Source organism: Telmatherina bonti (assembly GCF_933228915.1).
Source record: "Telmatherina bonti genome assembly, chromosome: 11".
NCBI classification, from domain to species: domain Eukaryota; kingdom Metazoa; phylum Chordata; class Actinopteri; order Atheriniformes; family Telmatherinidae; genus Telmatherina; species Telmatherina bonti.
In genome coordinates, this window is record NC_136629.1 from 13,127,169 (window position 1) to 13,149,766 (window position 22,598).

General features: G+C 43.0%; 2 protein-coding genes across 3 annotated transcripts in view; one reads left to right on the forward strand and one right to left on the reverse strand.

Annotated features, from left to right (window-relative positions):
* The window catches only part of tjap1 (tight junction associated protein 1 (peripheral)), a 33,286-nt gene extending 18,368 nt beyond the window's left edge, over positions 1-14,918 (forward strand). Inside the window, exons 8-12 of one of the 2 annotated variants that reach the window (XM_079249021.1) lie at positions 2,003-2,032; positions 4,136-4,243; positions 5,681-5,764; positions 7,041-7,715; positions 8,166-14,918. In XM_079249021.1, the coding sequence (XP_079105147.1) occupies positions 2,003-2,032; positions 4,136-4,243; positions 5,681-5,764; positions 7,041-7,715; positions 8,166-8,816 (1,548 nt within the window). In that variant the 3' untranslated portion in view covers positions 8,817-14,918. The remainder of the gene's footprint in view (positions 1-2,002; positions 2,033-4,135; positions 4,244-5,680; positions 5,765-7,040; positions 7,716-8,165) is intronic. The other variant, XM_079249022.1, reaches the window with a different exon arrangement.
* A 4,582-nt stretch (positions 14,919-19,500) lies between these two features.
* dnph1 (2'-deoxynucleoside 5'-phosphate N-hydrolase 1) lies at positions 19,501-22,442 on the reverse strand (the record flags this gene model as incomplete). Its single annotated transcript, XM_079249257.1, has 4 exons — positions 22,286-22,442; positions 19,877-19,948; positions 19,696-19,806; positions 19,501-19,619 (listed from the first exon to the last, which is right to left on the reverse strand). Exons 1-4 carry the CDS (start codon positions 22,419-22,421, stop codon positions 19,501-19,503), a joined length of 438 nt encoding a protein of 145 aa, XP_079105383.1. The 5' UTR covers positions 22,422-22,442.
* Positions 22,443-22,598: the final 156 nt, after the last annotated feature.

A 22,598-nucleotide genomic window follows, 5' to 3' on the forward strand; every position in this document is an offset into this window, starting at 1 on the left:
TTGATAACATGGTGATGTCACAACAAGGAGTGACAGAGTGATGCTGCAGAAACTAATCTTTATTTTCACAAAGAACTTATTTTTATCTTTCACTGTTTATCAGAGTCAAAGTAAATTGTGTGTGTGTGGGTGTGGGTGTGGGTGGGTGTGTGGGTTAAAAACGCCTGAGCAGTCTGAAGTTATCCCACCGACCCTGCTCTCAATCCGGGGCTCTATGAGGTGTAACCTGGTCTACAGACTGTTTTGTTTATACAGAACTTTTCATATCAAAGATCAGAATAACTTGTTTTTATAGATAAATGATTTATTAACATTAAAATACATTTATTTTCTAAGTTCAATTATAAACGCACCTCTTCATTATGTTTCACACACTCTTACAGATAAAACAACCCCCCTCCCCCCACCTCCATTTTAAACTGTAAACTCCCAGTGAGAGGTCAGACCTCCAGCAAGCAGCTCATCTAGTGGTTTCCAGTCAATGTTCTGGTCCTACATTCAGTTCATATGGATCCACTGTCACATTCCAGATAAATTGATTGTGTATCTGCATTGTCTTGGCTATGTTGTGATGTTTGTTTTCTTGCCGATGGTAGTATCCAGAATGTTCCCAGGATCCACATCTATCCTTGATATCTTGTAAAACCTGTTGGGAACTTTTTCTGGATTTTCCCACCGTTCATTGTGGAGTTAGATCCAGATATACTAATAATGGTCCTATCTCACAATGAGGAAGAATCCTTCACAACATTCCTGCATTCAGATGCTGATCTGAATCACTCCTAACATTAAATGGAATCGAAGTAAAGATCCACTGTCAGAAAATCATCATTTAAATTCCTCTAGGAGTTTTTGAATAAAGTTGCTGACAGACAGAAACAGAAGCTCCTTGGTGGAGGTAACAAGCTGCATTCCATATCAGGCTTGATTCTGGTAAAATGCTACATAATTACATTTTCATTCATCCATTTTCTGCTTAGTCCAGTTCAGGGTCACAGGGATACAGGATGCTATCACAGCAATTAGCGGATTAGAGGCACGTACACATGGACAGGTCCATCGCAGGATCAACACAGATGGAAAAACAAACGCTCACTACTTGGGGGAAATCTAGGGTGATCAGTTAACCAGCAAACTTCTAGCTCACCATGTTGTGATCTACAAGTACTGAAAATATTTCTCCTCTTGTTTCAGGCCAGCCATATTGACATTTTTATAGTTGATAAACTTCTTTGGGAAAATATAAAACTGAGATTTCTGGGGGGAAATTATTTATAAATTCATATGGTACACATATTTTGTTTAATTTTGATCTATTTAATGTAACCTAATATTTTCAATCATTAACCTCATAGCTAAAGTAGGATAATGTAACTGTACTCACCTAATATCAGACTGGCTGTTGATTATCTGTAATAACCTGAAAATTTCATTTAACCAATGATGCCATGAAGCCAATGATATGAAAAATATTATAACCGGTTTGCCTTAGTAATAAACGGGACTAAAACATGATCCAGGTATATTTTTAATGTAAATTTAAATTGGACGCCATCTCATTAACAGTAGTTTAATAGAATAGAGTAAAATAACTTAAAGTAAATTCAGATTAAAAATGCAAATAATCAGTGTACATATATAGAAGTAAAAAATGTGGTGTTTATAACGATTTATGCATGGAGGTTAAATAACTAACGTTTACTAAATATTAAAGTATTAAAATCTGAAGTTTAATAGATTTAACTTGATGTTTCAGTAGAATATCAGCTGTTGGTGGAAAACGCTGACAGATAAAATGGGGGATGAATGGGTTGTTGCTGGTCTGAACCACTCGGATGGTGGACTTCTGGTTTGGGTGGATAACCTCAGCTGTCTTAAGTGTGATGAGAGCTGATGACGATTATGTTTCCTGTCTGATTGTCCTTCTTCTTCATCTCTCCTTTCTTTTTTCATGCTGCTCTGATGGACTCATCTTCATCATCATTTTCATCGCTTTCATCAGGCTGCCGTCAGTCAAACATGGGTTCATGCAGTTGCGTTTCATTCATTCTCTTCCATCTCTGCACCCATCATCCCTCCATACTTCCATCCCTTCATCCTCTGCCTCAGTTTTCTTCTTTATGTATGTTTGAACACCAGGTCATCTTGGTTCTTTCAGCTGCTGCTCAGCTCCTTTTAAAAACCGTTAAGTTTCACTGAAGCTTATTTTAAGCCTCAGCTGCAGTCCCAGATGATTTTCAGATCAGAGTTTTTCAAACAAAGTCGCCAACAAAACCTGGTGTCCAAACGTCTCATCTCAACTAAAACCTGCGAGTTTCTGCTACTGCAGGTGAAACTGAGAAAGAAAAGTTGGAACAGGTGAAGAAACGGCTGAGTTGCAGATCAGGACTCGCTTAATGACACAAGGGTTGAAGAAACCAGACATAAAACCATCCAGAATAAATAAAATATCTTACTCCTCTGACTTGGGTGGATCATTAGTTCAGGAGGTTTTTGGGACCAAAGTGCTCTGTAGTGTCTTGCAAGCTTCTGCTCAGAATCAGCACGCAAGACTTGGACTTTAAAGTTCTTATCAAAGATGTTAGTGTTTTGATTTAAGACTTGGCAATAAATCTGGATAAACAATGCATTAGGTTTTCCGGACAACATCAGGATTTATGACTGTTAGAATATCCGAACAACTTCAGTCTGAACAGTCAGGTTGCTGCTTATTCGAATTGTATGTCACTTGGCTTGTTTACGTGACTATCGCAATCCGATAACTTGTAGTAATTGGTTATAATGTGTGGATCTAAGGCCACATTTTACTCTGTATGAATACAGAGACGTAGTGCTTAAACTTCCTGTTACTTTCTAAATGTTTGGTCTTTGAACATTGGAAAGCCTTTGGTCATGGTGTTAGCTTTAGCTGTTACGGTGGGAGCCCAGATTTTTAGCATTAGCTATTAATGTTGGACTTCATGGCATTAGTTTTGGCTCCTCAAGTGGAAGCCTGCAGTTTTGGCATCAGCTGGCAATGTAAGACCCAATGTTCTATGCATTAGCTGCTCATATGGTAACCTTCAGTCTTGCCGTTAACTGTTAATATGGGAGTCCATTGTCCAAGTATTAACAACAAAGGTGATAGCACAGACGGTCTTGTAGTTAGCCGCTAATGTGGGAGCCCACAGCCTTACCATTAGCAGCTAACATGGGAGTCCACGTCTTGGTCTTAGTTGCTGATTTGGGAGCTTGCAGGCTTAGGGTAGACTGGTAATGTGGGAGCCTTCGGTCTACACGTTAGCTGTAAACATTGGAGCCCACAATCTAAGCATTAGCTTCTCATGAGGGACCCCGCAGTCTTAGCATTAGCTGTTAATGGGGGGAGCCCATAGTCTTGGTGTTAGCTGCTGATGTGTGGCTCCATGGCTTACTATTGTCTGCTCAACCATTAACTGTTAATGTGGGAGTCCATGATATTAGTATTGGCAACTAAGGTGAGGACAGACACAGCCTTAGCGTTAGCTGCTATGGTTGGAGCCAACATTCTTAACATTAGCTGCTTATGTGGGAGTCCATGGTCTTAGTGGTCTTCTTTTGTGGATCTGAGTTACTTCATGACCGTAGATTGGGTTTGTTGTAGCCAAGCAGCTGACATATTGGAATTGAAATGTTTCATAGGAACTTGAAAAGAACCTGACATGCAGATTTACTCTGAGGTGTCGTTAACTGCAGCGGAGTTTCCTGATCTGATGAGGAGCGGTCATGATGAAGAAAACATGGCCACCACTAGCTTTGGCTTCTGTCGCTTCTGCAGAAAGTTGTTTATTGATTAGATTTTAGCTTTAACGCTTCGATCAAGATCCCATCAGATTTGATTGATCTTGTTACAGCCGCTCCGCTGCATCCCATAATGCATCCCCGCAGTGCTGCCAACTAATGCAGCATTCAAATGATCTGGGAAAACTGTATACTGGTTGCAACCAGCAGGAGGGAAGTATTGAGGATGATGGGATTTTAACCAGAATGAATCTGTTCCCACATGATCTGAATGTGACCTGAAGTCCCGCCTCCTATCAGCTCAGGCTCCGAATTGGCAGCCTCAGCTGTGACGGACATTCACTACTCTAATGTGATGTTTATGCACCGCCTGCAGCTTCGAAAGGTGGAGAGGGACAAAAAGACGATGGACCAGGAGATCGTGGAGCTCACCAACAAACTGCTGGACGCTAAAAACACTATTGACCGTCTGGAGGAGCTTAATGTAAGAACTGACACACACTACTCACATTCAGGTCAGCTAACCTGTGTTCCACCTTCAGACATTAGTCTAACAAAACCAAACTTATTTTCTGCAGCATTTTGTTTAATTTGTTAAAAACTACTGAAAACCCAGAACCATGTTATCTGAACTGCAATCTGGACCTGAACACCGCAAAACCAGCTCAGACTTATTACCACCTACAAAACCGGCTCAGACCTGAATCCCTGAACCTGACTGCAAAATCAGCTTAAACATGAGCCCACTAAACATGACTGCAGAGCCGTTTTAGGCCTGAATCTGAGGAATCTGAGGAGCTCAAGTTTGGATCCTTGAAACCTGGATAAGGCAAACAAAAAGATCTGCAAGTTTGCAAAGCAGACCTTACTTATCATGGCAGCACGTTGGTGATGCATTAGCATTTAAAGAGGAAGCACCCCGGGCATTTATATGAAAAGGAGTCTGACTCGCCTCAGTAAGATTACCTTCTACCCTAACTAGCAGACTGAGACATTAAAAAGTAAACGTATTGTTTGACTGACTGTGTGTCACTAGAGTATTTTAAATTAAATCCATGCAGTCTGAAGAAGAGGGCTACCCTGGACCACTTTCTGCAGAGCAAGCAGACGTGCACCCTGCAACAGGACATTGCCCTCACACAGTCAGTCTTGGAGATGCTGATCTGCTATATGAGGCCGCTCTTTTCATTGAATTTGTTTGTACAACTCTGAAATAATTTATTTTCACCTATAAATGTCATTAAAACAGTTATATTTCAGATTAATGAAATTATAAAGTTCTGTTGCAAAACTGCAGTTGACCACTGAATGAACTTAACAGAAATGCTGTTTTATTTACTGTTTTAATGTGCCTGCCCTTGGTTTAGAGTTAAAAAAAAACAAAAAAGCTTATTTTTTATTTTATTTATTTAAATTACCTGTCCTTTAAAAATGTACATTTATTTATTTTTGAATTTATGTCTATATTGACTGAGCTCTGTTCCTGTCAGGTGGTTTTACAATACAGGACATTTTTATTCCTTTCAGCAGCAAAGTTGATTAAAAGATTTTTATTGAAGTACCCATCTTTCTTGTGTTTATTATTTGCCACATGATTAAAGCAACCTCATACTAAATTTAAAAAAAAAAAAAAAATGTCCGATTACTCGACTAATCATTTCATTAGACGGTGACTAGTTGACTATTAAAATAGTCTGGTTTGAATGGAGCTCAGGATCGTTTGCCCTGAGTTTTGTCTGTCAGGCTGTAGTCTCTTTGGGTCTGAGCTGAACTATGGTTCTGGTTTTATTGCAGTGGTTGGTTGGAAAGATCATGATGGTCCAACTGATCTGTGATCAAGGTCATGTGACTGTTGTCCTGCTTTCTGATTGGCTCAACAAGCATGTAGAGGCAGGTGATTGACAGGTGTGTTTCTCTACAGGAGCGTTACAGACAGGACTGTAATCTGGCCGTTCAGCTGCTCAAATGCAACAAGTCACATTTCAGGAACCACAAGTTTGCTGATGTAAGTACCCTCCTGTCTGCCATCTTACCCAACCATACATCTTTCTGTCCTTCTGTTTGTCTGTGTGTGTGTGTGTGTGTGTGTTGTCTCATTTGCTGGAGCTCAGATCAGAGAAAGATGAAGTGGTTACCATGGGAACATACTGACTGCAGATTTGACTTTAGCGTTTACAGACGTTTCAGCTGCAGAGGTCAACAGGAAGCTGTGTGTTCAATGGAGGAAGCAGCTGATACACTAATGGCATCAGGAGTGAGTGTGTGTGTGTGTGTGTGTGTGTGTGTGTGTGTGATTGATCCTTAGTGTTGATGGCTGCATTAAATCCATTACTCTGTAGAGACTCAGCATCACGTTCCTGGAAATACTATAATGTTTCGTGTGTGAGTGTGTTAGTTGTTGTACTACTATAATCGTGAGGACCACTATAAGTTTTCAACCTGCGAAGTGAGGACACTTTTGCATAGTAGGGACATTTGTTCAGTCATTATTTTTAGTTTAGTTTTTCATTTTTCAAGACATTTATAGGATTTTTTTTTTTTTTTTTTTTTCAAATTTTCAAACAAATCCGTGGACTTAAACAGAAAGAAAAATAAAACAAAACGTTGACTTTAAAACCAACATAGTAGCCAGCAGTCATGTTTGCAGAAATGCTGTTAAACTGTTTCAATAAATCTTAAAAGAGGGGGAAAAAATCAAATAATACGGTTTAGAAAGTGAAGAAGAAATGCTGCAACAGTAAAAAGGGAAAAAAAAAAGACTTGGTGAGTCTCAAGGTAGAATTACATATTAATTTATCTAGCTGTTGGAAATGCATTGCAGTAACTATTAAAGAAGAAGAATCTGAAAGTACCACCATAGTTTTTCCACAGATTAAGACAGTTAAGGACAAGCTGCGGAAAATAAAGTTCAGATTGGCTATTGGTCAAACACTGAAATAATTTATTCTGAGTGAAATCTGAAAGGTGCTACATTGCTTTGCCAAACAGCCAATTTAAATTTCAGTAGGTGCTTTATGTGAGCTCATGGCGACGTCGTGATGGAAATCACTTGGTAGGTCATTTACTTTGGGGAAACAGTAAGTTCTGATGAAGTCTTACAAACAAACCATGAAGTTTCATGACTAAATGTTCAAGCTTTGTTTCCTCCTGCAGAGGAAGCGTCCTGGTTAAACTGGTGTGAACAGAGATCAGTTACTAGCGTAGCAGAAACGGCGGTCCTCATTTTGCAGCGTTATCTGTTCCTCATCTGACAGACAGGAATTTGTGTGTGTGTATTGCAGCTGCCGTCGGAGCTTCAGGACATGCTGAACAAACACATGAAGAGCAGCCTCCCAGAGCGAGGCCCCGCCCCTGGCTCTCAGGATCCAGACACGCTCAGTTTGACGCCTGCCGACGTCGTGCCGACCTCTGTCATTGCCCGCGTGCTGGAGAAACCCGAGCCACTGGTTCTGAACTCGGCTCAGTCCAGCAGCTGCGGTCGGCCAGTCGCGGAAGACGTCTTTGTCCACGTGGACATGACTGGTCCTGCCAGTGCTGAAGCCCGAGAGAATGGCGGCAGTCAGGAAGCATCGCAGCAGAATGGCTCATGCCGTAGTCAGAGCAGCATGGACGAGGAAGCAGGTGGAGCTCAGTCCTTTGAGAAGCTTAACCCGTATCCGGCACCGCTGCCGCCGCACCCACTGTACCCTGGACGCAAAGTGATTGAATTCTCATCTGACGACAAAGTCAAGATCCCTAAAAACTCGCCGCTGCCCAACTGTACCTACGCCACCAGACAGGCAATCTCTCTAAGCCTCGTCCAGAATGATGACGAGAGGCTGGCCCCAGCAAGTCCAGCCCCCTCCTCTTCCTCTGGTGGGGGGAGCGGCGCTAACCAGAGAACTCCACCATCGCAGCGGGATGCCGCAAGCGAGCCGCTGTCCAGTCAGTCCAGCCCATTCAGCAGCCCACCACAGGTACAGTGAAGCTTCCAAAGATTTTAACTGTTTGAAGAAATCAGAACCAGAACAACTGGGGGAGCTAATTTAGACCAAGTTTGAGTCCTGAACCAGGATCTGGTGCATGTACCGTTCTCTGTCCTCGAACCAGGGCCTGGCTGAGTTCTTGGTCAATCAGTAGAATCGGGACCTGGTATGGTTTCTGGTCAATCCAGGAACTAGGACCTGGGCTGGTTCACAATCCTGCAGTGGAACCAAGACCTCTCGTTGGTTTCCTGGTTCAGGTAGTGGAACCAGGACCTGATCTGGTTCCCTGTCCACGCAGGGGAACCAGTACCTGGTTGGTTCTTTGGGTTGAAATGTAGCTTCAGACCTAGTTCTAGTTCTGATTCTGGTACAGAGTCCCTAGTGTTTTGACCCTGATGTTGTGTGATGGAACAGGTTGTTGCTCTGCCCCCTCTCCTGCAGGCGCCCAGCGTCCTGGCGAGTTCCGGCAGCTCGGAGGAGGACCTGCTGGCCAACTGGCAGCGGATGTTTGTGGAGAAGATGGCACCATCCTGTGAGGACTCACTGGTCCACCGAACCTCCTTTAGCAGTCAGACAGTCCAGGATCTGCAGAGGAGGCGGCAGGTGGTAGGGGGGGGGGCCTCCTCATCTTCAGACCACCACAGGGCGGCGTACTCGGACGGCGAGGAGGGCTCTTCTGCACGGAGCTGGACGCCGAGCCGTGGCTCTAGTTTGGATACCGACACAGACACAGAGCAGCGGTCCAGCAGGAGGGGACAGTATAGCGGCGGGGACCGCACCGCAGAGGAGGGAGAGACGCTGCTGATGAACCTGGAGGACGACAGTGGCAGCACTGACACAGCTCTTACCGTGGCAACCGGTCCCGTGGAAGCCAGTGGGAATGATGAGGATGAGGAGAGCTCGGCCGAAGAGCGGGACGTTCTTCCTCGCAACTTGCCTGTCATCTCATCACGCCTCCTGGACTTTGACCCCGCCCTCAATGCCGCCGCTCTCCAGCGACCTCAAAAGAGCCCGAAGAGGATGGGCGTGCATCACCTGCACCGTAAAGACAGCCTGACCAGAGCCCAGGAGCAAGGCACGCTTCTGGACTGATGTCCCCGTGGCAACGCGCCTGTCTCTCATTCAGGAAACAGGCCACACCCATCCAGGATATAGCCATACTTTACCGTATGCTGCCGAGTTTGCCGCCTGACCTGTGTGTGTGTGTGTGTGTGTGTGTGTGTGTGTGTGTGTGCGTGCGTGCGTGCGTGCGTGCGTGCGTGTGTGTGTGTGTGTGTGGACCGATCAGTTCTGGCATTCATCACATTAAGTCAGCTGATAGATTTAAAATGATAGAAAAACTTGTTTCTATGGGTGAAGCTTGCTCGATTGCAGCGATCAGTCTGGTGACCAGCAGGTCTGAACTGCTGTGACTGATCAGTAGCTCGGGTACTGCTACCTGAACAGAACCCGCCTCATCCTCAGGTATAACTCCATCCCTGCTGGAGGGAGAGCAGGTGCAGTAAAAATAGACGTAGAAGGTAGACGGGAGACTTGACTAAGTAGGACAGCAGAAGGACCAACAGGTGATTGATTGTTTGTACCTGAGACTTTAAAACTGTGCAATCCGATTGTTGCAGCGTTGAAGTCAGTTTCTGCCATCTAGTGGTGAAGTTGTAGAATTCAACCATCTCGCGACAAACTGCATTTCCAGGTGTAATCCTGCTTTTCATCAGTCATTCGTCCTGAACTCTCCTCTTTATTTCGTCAGCAGCTATTATATGCAACTTTGAAGTCACATCACAGTGACATCATTAGGGAGTGAAGTTTCAGACCTCTGTTTTTATTAAACCTACAAGTTTAGATTAACTGCGAGTCACAGTAAAAATGATAAAATATTTGTACCTGGAAAATGCAAAAAAGATTTTAAAAGTTGGAAATTATGTGTAAATCTTACAAACGTTTGCCCTTAATTTTTCTCACCTATTCAGGAACCAATCAATTTCTTTCATCTGAAGCAATCTTTGTGAAGCTGATGGTCAACACAAATACTGTGAAACCGACTTGTTAGAAAAGTTAAATATTTACCAACACTCATTAGCTGTAATGACCTGTTTCATAAACTATAAAGCAACTCACCAGTAGAGATGATGGTGGTCGTGCCGATATGACTGTTGGTAAGACGTAAAGTTTCATTTATGGGATGGAAAATCTAAGCCTCCTGTGTATGATTTGGTACAGGTTACAGAAATATGATTGGTTTTTAAGCGGGTGAGTAAAACGTGTGGCAAATTTTGGAGCTGGTGATGAATCTGTTTTTATCAATTCAGATTAGTCATTAAGACTTATTTTTATAGAAATATAGTTTTTCTTCTAACAATCACAAATTCTCCAGCTTTTCTAGTTGACATCCCTCTACTGGTCATCTGCACAGAGAAACGTAAGTCAACATGGAAGCTAGCAAGCTAGTGAGAACAAGCTGATTCCCAGCAAGCCACTGTATTTCAGTAACTGGTTTGGTTTTATGACCTTTGACTTGAATAAATTAAGTCTTTCTACCAAACTTAATTCAAGACCTTTTAACAGATGAGCAGCTGAAGACTAGATGTGACTGTCGTCACATGATCTAAAACTAAACCCTGTTCCATCTTCTGCCAGTAGCCACAACTTTCTACTTCAGGACAAAGTAATTGTCCTTTTGGACATGGTCTGGGACATCTTAAGAGTTGTTCTCAACGTATCAGCCAAGCAGAACTTTCTTCTCGTGGGGCTCAGAAGTACTATGTGGTTGGATATTTGAGATGGGCGGGATTAATGTGGAAAAGCTGAAAAGTTGTTGCAGGATGAAGTTTTAATAAACAGCTGGTGGAGAAGGACAGAATGTAGGAACATGTAAACACGTAGTGTTTTATAAAAAGACACAAACACCACTGTGTACTCACCTGGCCTGCCACAGACCAAGTTTTACGTTAAATATGAAATTTAAGTTCTTCTCTCAAAGAATGTAATGGTTAAATTTGATTGTCTTAAGTTTGTAAATGTGCACATCCATTTCAAAAAGTGCCCTACGTCTTCATTCTATCACTTCCATGCGCCTTTTATGTTGCTATGGAAATAAGTCAGTTCATCTACGAGTAGGTAGTATGAAGTTCAGAGTGTACTTCCATGCTCTGAAACTGGTTTGTGGTGGGAATACAACACTATAAAGATGTTTACAACTGTCCAAAACCACCAGAAGAAGTAAGCCCCAATGAGTTTGTTGTTAACTTCTTCTCCAGGTGCTTTTTATTTGGTGGTGTCATCTTCTTCCGTTCCTTTTCTTCTTTGGTTTGTTCCTTTTTTTTGGGTGGTGTCTGCTATACAGTCAGCATTACCCTCTGGTGGCATTGCTCTGTTTTTTTGTTTCAAGTAACGATAGCTAAGCTCCTCGCAAACAGACCAGGCGCAGCAAATGGACAAAACTGTTCATTTGTCTGCATATCTGTCTTCTGCGTCCAGCATTTATGGACAATCAGTCTCATCCTGTAGCAACAGAAAATGACCACAATGCCTCAAATATCATCACTATCAACATAAGTCCAGTGGATGCTGGTAGCTAACAAATGTCACTTATGTGCAATTGGTGCCTGTAGTACTGTGGGGGAGGGGTGACATTGCAGCCCAACAGCAGTTGTTTAGAGATCATTATAAACAGTATTTTAGCAGTGTTTTATGTGTAAATATATTTGTTTTCCCACTAGGAGTTTTATACAAATGTTCGCAGCCCATAACTTTACTTTATGAGATGATTTATTTCATGTTTGGCGTTTCCTGAATCAGAAAAAATCTCTATAAAACAGATCACACGTGTCTCTGTTGCAAAAGATAAAATTAATCTTTAATGTCCAACTTTTAAAAAGAGGCACTTTTTCATTAAAAACATCAACTTTAATGGCTTTAAAATTAGTTTAATACATTTATAAGACAGAATTAGTGTGAGGATGTTTTAGCGATATTGTCGTGCTTTTTTAATTTTTTATTTGTGAAGTAAAAAATCTTAAAGTAAATTTTAGTTTTATGATTCATTCTCCTGTACAACATCTATTTCTGCTCATTTACTTTAGAGATATTGTCCCTGTGCAGGTACAACTACTAATATAATGTTAGAATAAAACTATGTAGTAGTGCTAATCGAGTTTTATGCTAGCAATAGATAAGATTTGGGATAAAGTGGAGAGGATATATTTTGTATCTGTTAATCAATGTTAGCACGACATGATCCAGTTTAAATTAAACAGGTGGCTAGTCAGGATGCTAGCTTATTTTAAAATAGGTACAGCATGAAAATGTGGAGAAATATGATCTATAAACACATCAGAATCCATTCTGCCACTACCACCGGACAGTAGACTACAAGCCCAATCCTCGGCAAGACAGGACTGTATTCTGGATTGAGACAACTAGTAAATGAATTGATGGACAATCAGAATCAAGATCAATGTCAGGTACTGGTCCTGTGTGCGTGCGTGCGTGCGTGTGTTAGACAAACTAAAGACTTCAGAAATGCTTTGATGTGTCCAGATAAGACACACCTGGATTAACATGCACACACACTCAGACTCTTAGTGCCTCTCACTTCCCGTCTGAGGTCGTGAGTATGACGCCGGACCTGCTCAAGGTCAGACTTGTCCTTTTGATGTCTAATCATTTCTTGTCATGTGACATTATTCAGCTGGTTGGTCAACTGATGTATGACCTTTGACTCTGACTTGCCCCTCCCCTGTCTGTGACTGTACTTGGGGAGGAGGGGCATGGCTGGGGGCAGCAGAGCTTCTCCACACCTCACACCTGGAATGTAACCATCAACCTTTTGTTGTTTTGGTTTTTCTTTTTGTTGTGAGTTTTGATCCAGAAATAAGTTTTTTGTTTGGATTGTAATTGATTTGTTTTGTTGTTTGTATTTGTTTGCTGTATGGAAGCCTGTTGGTGCCAGAAACAGAACCATTATTAATCTGATGTAATAAATTAAAAGGGCGGGGCCTTTGACTCCACCCACCTGCAGCACCCCCTGGTGGAGTGGAGGAACAGCGGGTCTGTTTTTGGCACCTCTGAGCTGCCATACGGTGCCACTCACTCCGTTCTTTTCTAATTTTCCAGATCGAATGTCTACTCGCTGCCTCCTCACAGCTTCGATTGTGACTCACCGATCACCCGTGATTGATCCTCTATTGATTGATCCGACACTTCTTTTCTCAGTGTTCTCACATAAATCTGCAGAGTTCCAATCGGCTATCTGGTCTCCAATCTAGTTCTGACCAGCTGCCGGGTTCCGATCGGCGGCGATTTTAGGTCTGGTTCTTATTGGTGACCAGGTTTCGATCGTGTTCTGATCTGTGACCTTGTTCCGATCGGCGGGCGGGTACAGATCAGCAGCCGGGTTTCAAGCGGCTTTGATCTCTGCAAGCTGAAAGTATTAATTATTAATCACTGAATGTTAGACTAAAGCTGCAATGAATGATTTTATTGATTGTCTTATGTTTTTTACTAATTTGTCACTAATCACTTTTTTCAGTCATCTGATTTCGGTCCAGAAAACCAACATTTACATTTGTGTTACCGCAAAAAGTAACAATATATTTCACCTTCATTTTATATAAACTTATCGATTAACAAGATGTTTGGAGCTTTTCATTGTTTAATCAACTGATTTGTTTAAAGAAAATAGAACAAAAATGAGGTTATTTATATTTATGATCTTGTTCTTGATCTTGGATTGCTGAAGCTTCATCCAGAAATAGAACTGGTCCAGCCGTCTGGTTTTAGCTCTGAGAGGACGGCTGACAGGGTGCATGATGGGAAACAGGAAACTAGCTTTTAACAATAAAACCTGGACAAAAGGGTGCATCCAGGTGCACTTTTACTGCAGGAAAAACCACTGACTGCTCATTTTAACTGCTTAAATGTCTGTTTCTCAGCAGCTTAGTCAACACTGACACCTAAACACACTATTCCTTCTCCTCATTGGATGTTAAATTATTCACATTGTTCCATCTCACTGATACAGTCTGTGTTTCTGTGTGTGTGTGTGTGTGTGTGTTTTTAGTTTTTGTTTTTCTTTTTGTTGTTTTTTGGCTTTTAAGGCCCAGCATCATTGTCCTACAATATGAGGACAGCATACATATGTAAAGTCATTCTGTTTCTTCCTTTTTTTGAGGGACAAAACTGAGCTGTGAGAACCAGATCCTCGTTTAAACTTGAGTTCTTACACAGGAACAAAGACCAGAACATGTGTTAAATATTTCATGTCAGTCATCAGATGTTGTGTGTGTGTGTGTGTGTGTGTGTGTGTGTGTGTGTGTGTGTGTGTGTGTGTGTGTGTGTGTGTGTGTGTGTGTGTGTGTGTGTGTGTGTGTGTGTGTGTGTGTGTGTGTGTGTGTGTGTGTGTGTGTGTGTGTGAGTGTGTGAGTGTGTGAGAGAGAGAGAGAGAGAGAGAGAGAGAGAGAGAGAGAGAGAGAGAGAGAGAGAGAGAGAGAGAGACATACATATTCAGTTGGTATAAATAGACTTCACATCCTGCATCTTTAATGATTCTTCTTGAGTTTAATAGATGTCAAGATCTCCTCCTTCTGTTCTTCATTCTGTTTCCATTACTCCTCTTTTATCATTCATATTCCTTCTTTTCCTCTCAGTGACATCTTGTCATTGACTGGTTTAATCTTGGATGTTCAAGACGTACAAGATAATGTCCAACATTAGTGTCCCAGCGTGCACCACTGCTCTTTCTGAACTGGTTCTGGTCTGATCCAGGTCTGATCAGGTCTGGTTCTGGTCCAACTGGTGAAGCTTCAGAATATGACAAAAGTTAGTTGTTTTTTTTCATCTGGAAACTTTGTATTTTTAATCTGTCGTGTGATCACTGTTGTCACAAACGTATGTCACAGTGTTCAGGTTTCTCTTCCCCAACAATTTGCTCCACATACTGGAAGAGACATTTGTTTTATCCAGCTGGATGTCTCCACCTGACATCCAGGTGATTGTAGCCCCACACCCCTTCCCCACTCGTCACCCACAGGTGCTGTGTCTGAGGTTGCTGACCTCTCACCTGGGCCCAGGTATTTCAGGGCTGACCTGGGGGCGGGTGTTTCTTCGTTTGACTTCCTGTTGGGGAGAAATCTCTGACTGTTAGAACTCTGACTTTATTTTGTAAACAATGTATATTTTAAAACAAATAAAATATTTTACCTGTAGTTTTGCTTCCTCTTAATTTCCTTTCAATAAGGTCCTGGTGCATGACAGGATACACTCCCACACCTGTACCGGTATGGTTTAGCTCAGTTAAACATCTGACAGGGTCCTTCAGGAACTATGATCACTGTGGTCCACCATCCACTGTCCCCTTGGTATGCCTCCATTTAATTGATCTCACTGATTTTGATGTGTACACAATAACTATAAGTCCACTTGCCGTTTGATAAGCTAAAAGTTTGTCCATTGTGACATGACAAATAGACATTTATATATCAGATGTATATGTAACTGTACGGACAGCATAACTGCAAATAGGCTGGCAATTCATGGAACTAAATCAAGCTACAAAAACAAGTTTAAAGGCTCAAGTTGGATTTATAAACACAAAAAACTATACTAAATATTAGATTTTAGTACAGGAAATAATGGAGGAACCTAGAAAAAAAACAGATGAATGTGTATCAAAACTTGATTAGTATAATCACTATTACAAAATATATATAAAATATAAAATACAGGTGGAAATTATAGGCAATTGGCAAGACACACTCAATAAAAGAGTGGTTCTGCAGGTGGTGACCACAGACCACTTCTCAGTTCCGATGCTTTCTGGCTGATGTATTGGTCGCTTTTGCATGCTGGTGGTGCTTTCACTCTAGTGGTCGCATGAGACGGAGTCTGCAATCCACACAAGAGGCTCGGGTAGTGCAGCTCATCCAGGATGGCACATCAATGCCAGCTGTGGCAAGAAGGTTTGCTGTGTCTGTCAGCGTAGTGTCCAGACCATGGAGGCGCTACCAGGAGACATACAGTACATCAGGAGACGTGGAGGAGGGCAACAACCCAGCAGCAGGACCACTACCACCTCCTTTGTGCAAGGAGGAACAGGAGGAGCACTGCCAGAGCCCTGCAGAATGAGCTCCAGCAGGCCACAAACGTGCATGTGTCTGCTCAAACAGACTCCATGAGGGTGGTATGAGGGCTCAACATCCACAGGTGGGGGTTGTTCTTACAGCCCAACACCGTGCAGAACATTTGGCATTTGCCAAAGAACACCAAGATTGGCAAATTCGCCACTGTGCTATTCACGGAAGAAAGCAGGTTCACACTGACCACATGTGACAGACATGACAGAGTCTGGAGATGCCGTGGAGAACGTTGCTGCCTGCAACATCCTCCAGCATGACCAGTTTGGCAGTGGGTCAGTGATGGTGTGAGGTAGCATTTCTTTGGAGGGCCGCACAGACCTCCATGAGAGCCTCAGACCCCTTGTGGGACCATATGCTGGTGCGGTTGGCCCTGGGTTCCTCCTAATGCAAGACAATGCTAGACCTCATGTGACTGGAGTGTGTCAGCAGTTCCTGCAACACAAAGGCATTGATGTTATGGGCTGGCCGCCCGTTCCCCAGACCTGAATCCAATTAAGCACATCTGGGACATCATGTCTTGCTCCATCCACCAACGCCAAGTTGCACCACAGACTGTCCAGGATTAGGCGGATGCCGCCTCAATAGGAGCATGCCCAGGCGTTGTAGGGGGGTCATACAGGCACGTGGAGGCCACACACACTACTGAGCCTCATTTTGACTTGTTTAAAGGACATTACATCAAAGTTGGATCAGCCTGTAGTGTGTTTATCCACTTCAATTATGAGTATAACTCCAAATCCAGACCTCCGTGGGTTGATACATTTGATTTTCATTGATCATTTTTGTGTGATTTTGTTGTCAGCACATTCAACTATGGAAAAAACAAAGTATTTAATCAAAATATTTCATTCATTCAGATCTACAAGGTGTTACTTTAGTGTTCCCTTTATTTTTTGAGCAGTATAGATTCAAATGAAACTAAATCATATTTAGATACTTAAATACAAATTTTAAACTTTTTAGTTTTTTTTTTTTTTCTTTTTTTAAGAGTTGCTAGACATTACGGGCATTTCTTGCATCTGTTCATTTGCTATAAAGTCTATGGTCCTTCTTGTTTCTACATGCGGCATGAGAGCTTCAGTGATGGATAGAGTTAGCTTAAATTAGCTAGTGACAGCTAAAGTTGGCTGACGTTAGCTGAAGTTAACTAGCTTTACCTAACACACATCTCTCGGCTTTGCCACAAAAGCAGGCCTAATTAGTTTGATTGTTTGGAGAGCTTGGGCTATGTTTGTCCTTATTTCTTGTTTAGTTTCAAAGAATTAATATTTATAAATGTAGCTCCAACACATCAAGCTGACACATCACCGCTACCAAGTGGTGAGAAGCTGAACAGCAACTGAGCTTCTCATGGAAAATAGTAATATTTCCACATTATATTGTCAAAAATATTCACTCACCCACCTAAATAATTGAATTTAAGGGTTCTGGTCACTTCCAAGACCAGACAAGTATAAAATCCCGCACCTACGACTGTCTCTACAAACATTTGTGAAAGAATGGTTCACGGTCAGTGAATTCCACCGTGGTACCGTGATCGGATGCTAACTGTGCAACAAAACCAGTTGTAAAATTTTTTTTGCTCCTAAATCCTCCACAGTCAACTGTCAGCGGTTTTATAACGAAGCTGAAACAACTGAGAACAGCAGCTCAGCCATGAAGTGGTCACCATGTAAAATGACAGAGCAGGTCAGCAAATGTTGAGGTGCGCAGAGGTCACCAACTTTCAATCCTTACAGACCTCCAAACTTCATCTGGTCTTCATCTGGCATTACAGTGCCGAGACAGCTTGGGGGTTGGTTTTCAAGGTGCTGCATCAGAGTCAAACATCATCAAGTGCAATTCAAAGCATCAGATGAAGTGGCGTGGAACCTGCCATCACTGGATCCTAGAGCAGTGGAAACGTGGTCTCTGGAGTGACGACTCATGCTTCTTCATCTGGTAATCTGATGGACAAGTTTGGGTTTGATGGTTGCCAGGACAACGGTATCTGTTTGACTGCATTGTGCCAAGTATAACGTTTGATGGAGGGGGATTATGGTGTGGGGTTGTTCTTCATGAGCTGTGAACAGGCCTCTTAGTTCCAGTGAAGGAACTATGAATGCTTCAGTACACTAAGAGACTTTGGCTAATTCCATGTTCCAGATTTATGGGAACAGTTTGGGTTCCTTCCTGTTCCATTATGACTGCACACCAGGACACAAAGCAGGGTCCATAAAGACATGATGAGCCAGTTTGGTGTGTAAGAACTGGACTGGCCTGCACTGGGTCCTGATTTCAACAGGACAGAAAACCTTTGGGGTAAATTAGAGTGAAGACTGCGAGCCAGGTCTTTTTGTTCATCATCATTGCCTGACCTCACTAATCTACTTCTGGAAGAATGGTCAAAAATTCTCATAAACACTCCTAAACCTTGTGGAAAGTTTTCCCAGAAAGTTTCAACCTGTTGTAACTTCAAAGGTTGCCGACATCATATTAAACCCTGTGGATTAAGATGTCACTTAGGTTCATATGCTGTCCCGTGTCCCTGTTGGCCCACAGGTGTGAAACTGAAAGTTTTTCGTTAATTAAATTTTTCTTGTGATGGCGAAAAATGTGTTTTTATTTTGATAATGTATTTAAAAAAATGTTAAATATTTCGTAACTTTGGATGGTTTGACACTGTGACATGTTGACGTCATTCAGGACGTTCGGCTCCAAGCTTGTGTCGGAACTTATTAAGGAAACGAAAAAAATGTTAAGAAATTATTTGGTAATGCAACTGTTCAATGTAACAGCACAACCGCAATGATGTCCCGGTCCAGTCCTGGAGATCCACAACCCTGCAGGTTTTAGATGGATCCCTTCAACACACCGGGATCACATGTCTGATTCCAATATCATGTCATCCAACATCCACAAAGACACAAAAACCAGGCTTTCATCTGGTTCGGGTGTGTTGGAGAAGAAATGCATCTAAAACCTGCTGGATGGCGGATCTCCAGGAACGGATCTGGACTACAGAGAACAGAAAAGGCATAATGTTGGTGCTGTTGAACAGAGCTGCTTCCTGCTGGTCCTGGTTCTGCTGGAGGAACACAGAGGGATGTTAGAAGAACATCAGAACCTCATCTCCATGGACCTTCTCGTTTCCGGTGAACCTCCAAGGAAGACGTGAAGCTCTGAGATTCCTGGTTTCAGTTTATCAGGTTTACCAGCAACCTGAGGGTTGTTTCCACATGCAGGATTGTGGAGCTCCGCTGCCACCTGCTGGAGATCTGAGGTCCTGAAACAGAAGCAGGACCAGGACCAAAACCAGAACCAGAGAAAAACCTCCTCTAGTAAACTGGATTCATATTGAGGTACTCTGATATTAAAGCAATGCTGCGTTCAGGTGCAGCAGGACATACTGAACATCCGATCATTCAAGATTTTTCTTCTCTGAGAGGTTTCAGAAGAAGCAACGTTTTTTTCAGCAGAGCTCAGAATGAAGTTGAGTTTACGTAGAACCAGTCCTGAAGTCCAGAGTCCAAATAAATGGTTTTATTTACATTTTACATGTTTCTGAACAAGCGTTTATTTGAATGAAATAAAAACATGATAACGTTTCATCATCTTTATCGCTCAGGTGAAGAGCAGGTGCAGCTCTCTAATTGGTCGGCTCAGCTCTGCTTCATGCTGGTGAAGAAACGTTCCAGAACCTTCTCCACCTCGTCCTCGCTGTAGTCCGTCACCACAAACTGCTCGCCATCCGCGGCTCCTTGGATCATGGCCGACAGCCCTGCAGGCGGAAACAGGAAGTCAGTCGGCTCACGTCGTCCTTGTGTTATGATGATATAAACAGGAAGTGCCCTCACGGCGTCCTGACGACGGTCTGAACAGACACAGGATCTTCTTCTTCATGTCAATACCTCGACCCAGCTCGTAGCCGACGCCCAGAGACGGCTGCGTCACTTCGGCAACGACCACTGAGGCACATAGATCAGAGGTCAGAGCTGCAGACTGTCATCAATAATCCATCAATTGATCGTTTCTCACCATCAGACTGTCGCAGCCAGTCGATGTCCCGGTCATGGATGTCTCTGTCTCCCTCTACTGTGCCGTTTTCTCCTGTCCAATATGAGCAAGTCAGTGACATCACACAGACACTTGACCAATCAGCATGTCATGCTTCACCTGATCAATATCTGACTATTAATGAGGGGCAGACAAATTTTATTTCTTCTTTTCTGGAGCATCTGGAAACCACATTGTTTGACACCAGAATCAGGATCAAGAGCAGGACTAGCAGGCCTGGACTGAACCATGAGAGGAGCAGGACAGCTCCCAGACCTGAAGGGGTTGACTGGCCTGCCTGTTCAACATCAGTGCGACTTATTGGCTAGCCTGGTTCTGCTTCAGTTGTCACCAATAGGCCATTTCTGATCTGAGCTAATGGGAGCTAACCAGCTAATGGAGGCAGGCGGGCTAAAGATAAGACGAGCTGTTAGCCAGTTAAAGACCATGGTTGTGTTAAACGCTGCCTTCTTGCCATCAGGAAACAGGTACTTATGCCAAATTTCCAGATTAAATAACATCTAAACATATGAGTTATAAAAAAAAATCACTGCCCCCCCCAATTAGTTATCTGTAAGGTAAACTTAACCTAAAATGGATTGTTCTAGCAAGTTGTAAACATGTTTATTTCAGCTGTTAAGTTGGTCGTTTAACATGGGAGTCTGATGATTTGCTCTATTTTGCAGGTATGAGTGAAAAAGGGGGAACTGCAATTTGTAACCACTGGTGGTTCCTGGTTGGTCCCACCTGCAGCAGCAACAAACTGGTAAACCTGATACAGGTGAGATGGTTGGTCATGACCTGTAGATTTATGTGGGAACCATAGACTGTATATAGAGATGGACGTAGTCTACGTGACGTTACCCGTAGGTTTCTGAAGAACTGAATTGAAGCTCGGTGGGCGGTTCCTACCATTGCCATCTTGGCAGGGGCATGTGTGTCGTTTTGCCCAGAAAAATACAAATATGGGCAAAGAGGTGGAGCTGAGAGGGGGGCTGTGAGCGTCATGGTGGATGATTGACATCGATCGAACTCCGAGCTTTCTGTAGCTAAGAGCTAACCCAGAGATAACAGGAGTTAATCAGCTAACGGAGGTAAATGGGCTAAAGCTAAGTCACGTTGTTAACCGGCTAAAAACCACGGTTGTCCGGCGTTCTTCTGACTTGAAGCAGGAGATCTAGTACATATCAATCAAAAGGACACGCCCCTAAATATGCAGAATTTCGAGATTAAATTACTTTTAAATGGGCGAGTTAGAAAACAATTCACTCCCCCCACAGTTGTCATGAAGGTAAACCTGACCTATTAAACCGAAAATGGATTTTTGTACCAGGCTGTAAACATGTTTATTTCTGCTGTAAAGTTGGTCTTTTTAAAATGGGAGTATATGGGGATTTGCTGTTTTGCAGCCCCTAATGGATGGAAGGGGAACTGCAGTTTTATGTACTTCTGCATAGGCTTCACTTTTAACCGCCGGAGGCTCCGTCCATCTTTCTATGGTGTAAACATCACATGATGTGATTCTTCATGACCCTTTTTTTTTTTTTTTAAAATAGCGGTGATGACTGCTTACTGCCAAAACTTCATTCTGGTTTTTCTGCAGTTTGTTACTGTTATGTAAACTCTGCTGTTGGCTGGAACATGCAGCTACTGGTTGTTCCACACTCGGATATAAAGTAGGTGTTGAATGTGATTTCCTGGTATCACAAATAAACTATCAGTTAATATCATGTATTTATTCAACTGATGTGGACATTTAGAAACGCTGACTGCCTGGTCTGTACATTGTCCTGTGTCCACATCTGTCCTTGTCCAACTTGGAAACGGCTGTAAACTGACCCAGTGAGGGACAATATATTGGTCCAGGTTAAATGCTGGTGTGACAGGTTGTTGATCACTTCATGCTGTAACTTTAGTCATAAAAGCTGCTGTGTTTTATTTGCTACAGTAAAGCAAAACGAGTTGCTGATTAAATGATGACATCATGTCTATGTTGACATGACATCATTTGTGCAGTTGGATCAGTGAAATGATGCTGAACCTGTTGAAGAGGGTCGACAAGAGAAAACTCTGGACTGCTAGTCCATGTCCACGTGCGCGAGCTAGGGCACATGCACACAATACATGAATTATGTGGCCTGACTTGTGTCCCGGTTCGGACCTGAGGAGTAGCACAGGAACCAGCACCAGGACTACAACCGGAGCCAGAACCAGGTCTGGTTGCTCTGCACCTATCAGAACCCGATCTGGAAACTGACTAAATAAAAACCTGATCCATACAGGGCCCTGAACGCGTCTGATCAACGGCCTCATCGATAACCTGTGACATCATAGTCACGTCGACGAAACAGATTTGATGAAAGTTTTTGTGTGCGTGTGGGAGTGTGAGACCGCTGTCGTTCAGCTCCGCGCTGCTCACGTGCTCGGTCAGCACGCTCCCGTAGGTCTGCAGCGTGTGCACGATCCTCTGGTACACGTGAACGTCCTGTCTGCCGCCTCGGATGCTGCCGCAGAAGTAGATCTTCATTCTTGTTCGACCGAGGGTCCAACGCAGATTGCAGCTGCGTGCGTACCACTTCCCGCGCTGGGTGCAGCCACGTGACGCCCTATGTCTTTTCCTTTGCCCTGAGCGAGGACTTGCAGATGAACTATAGTTCCGTCCAGCTTTCCAGGCTGGTTCTGATGTGGCTTTGGAGATTTTTTT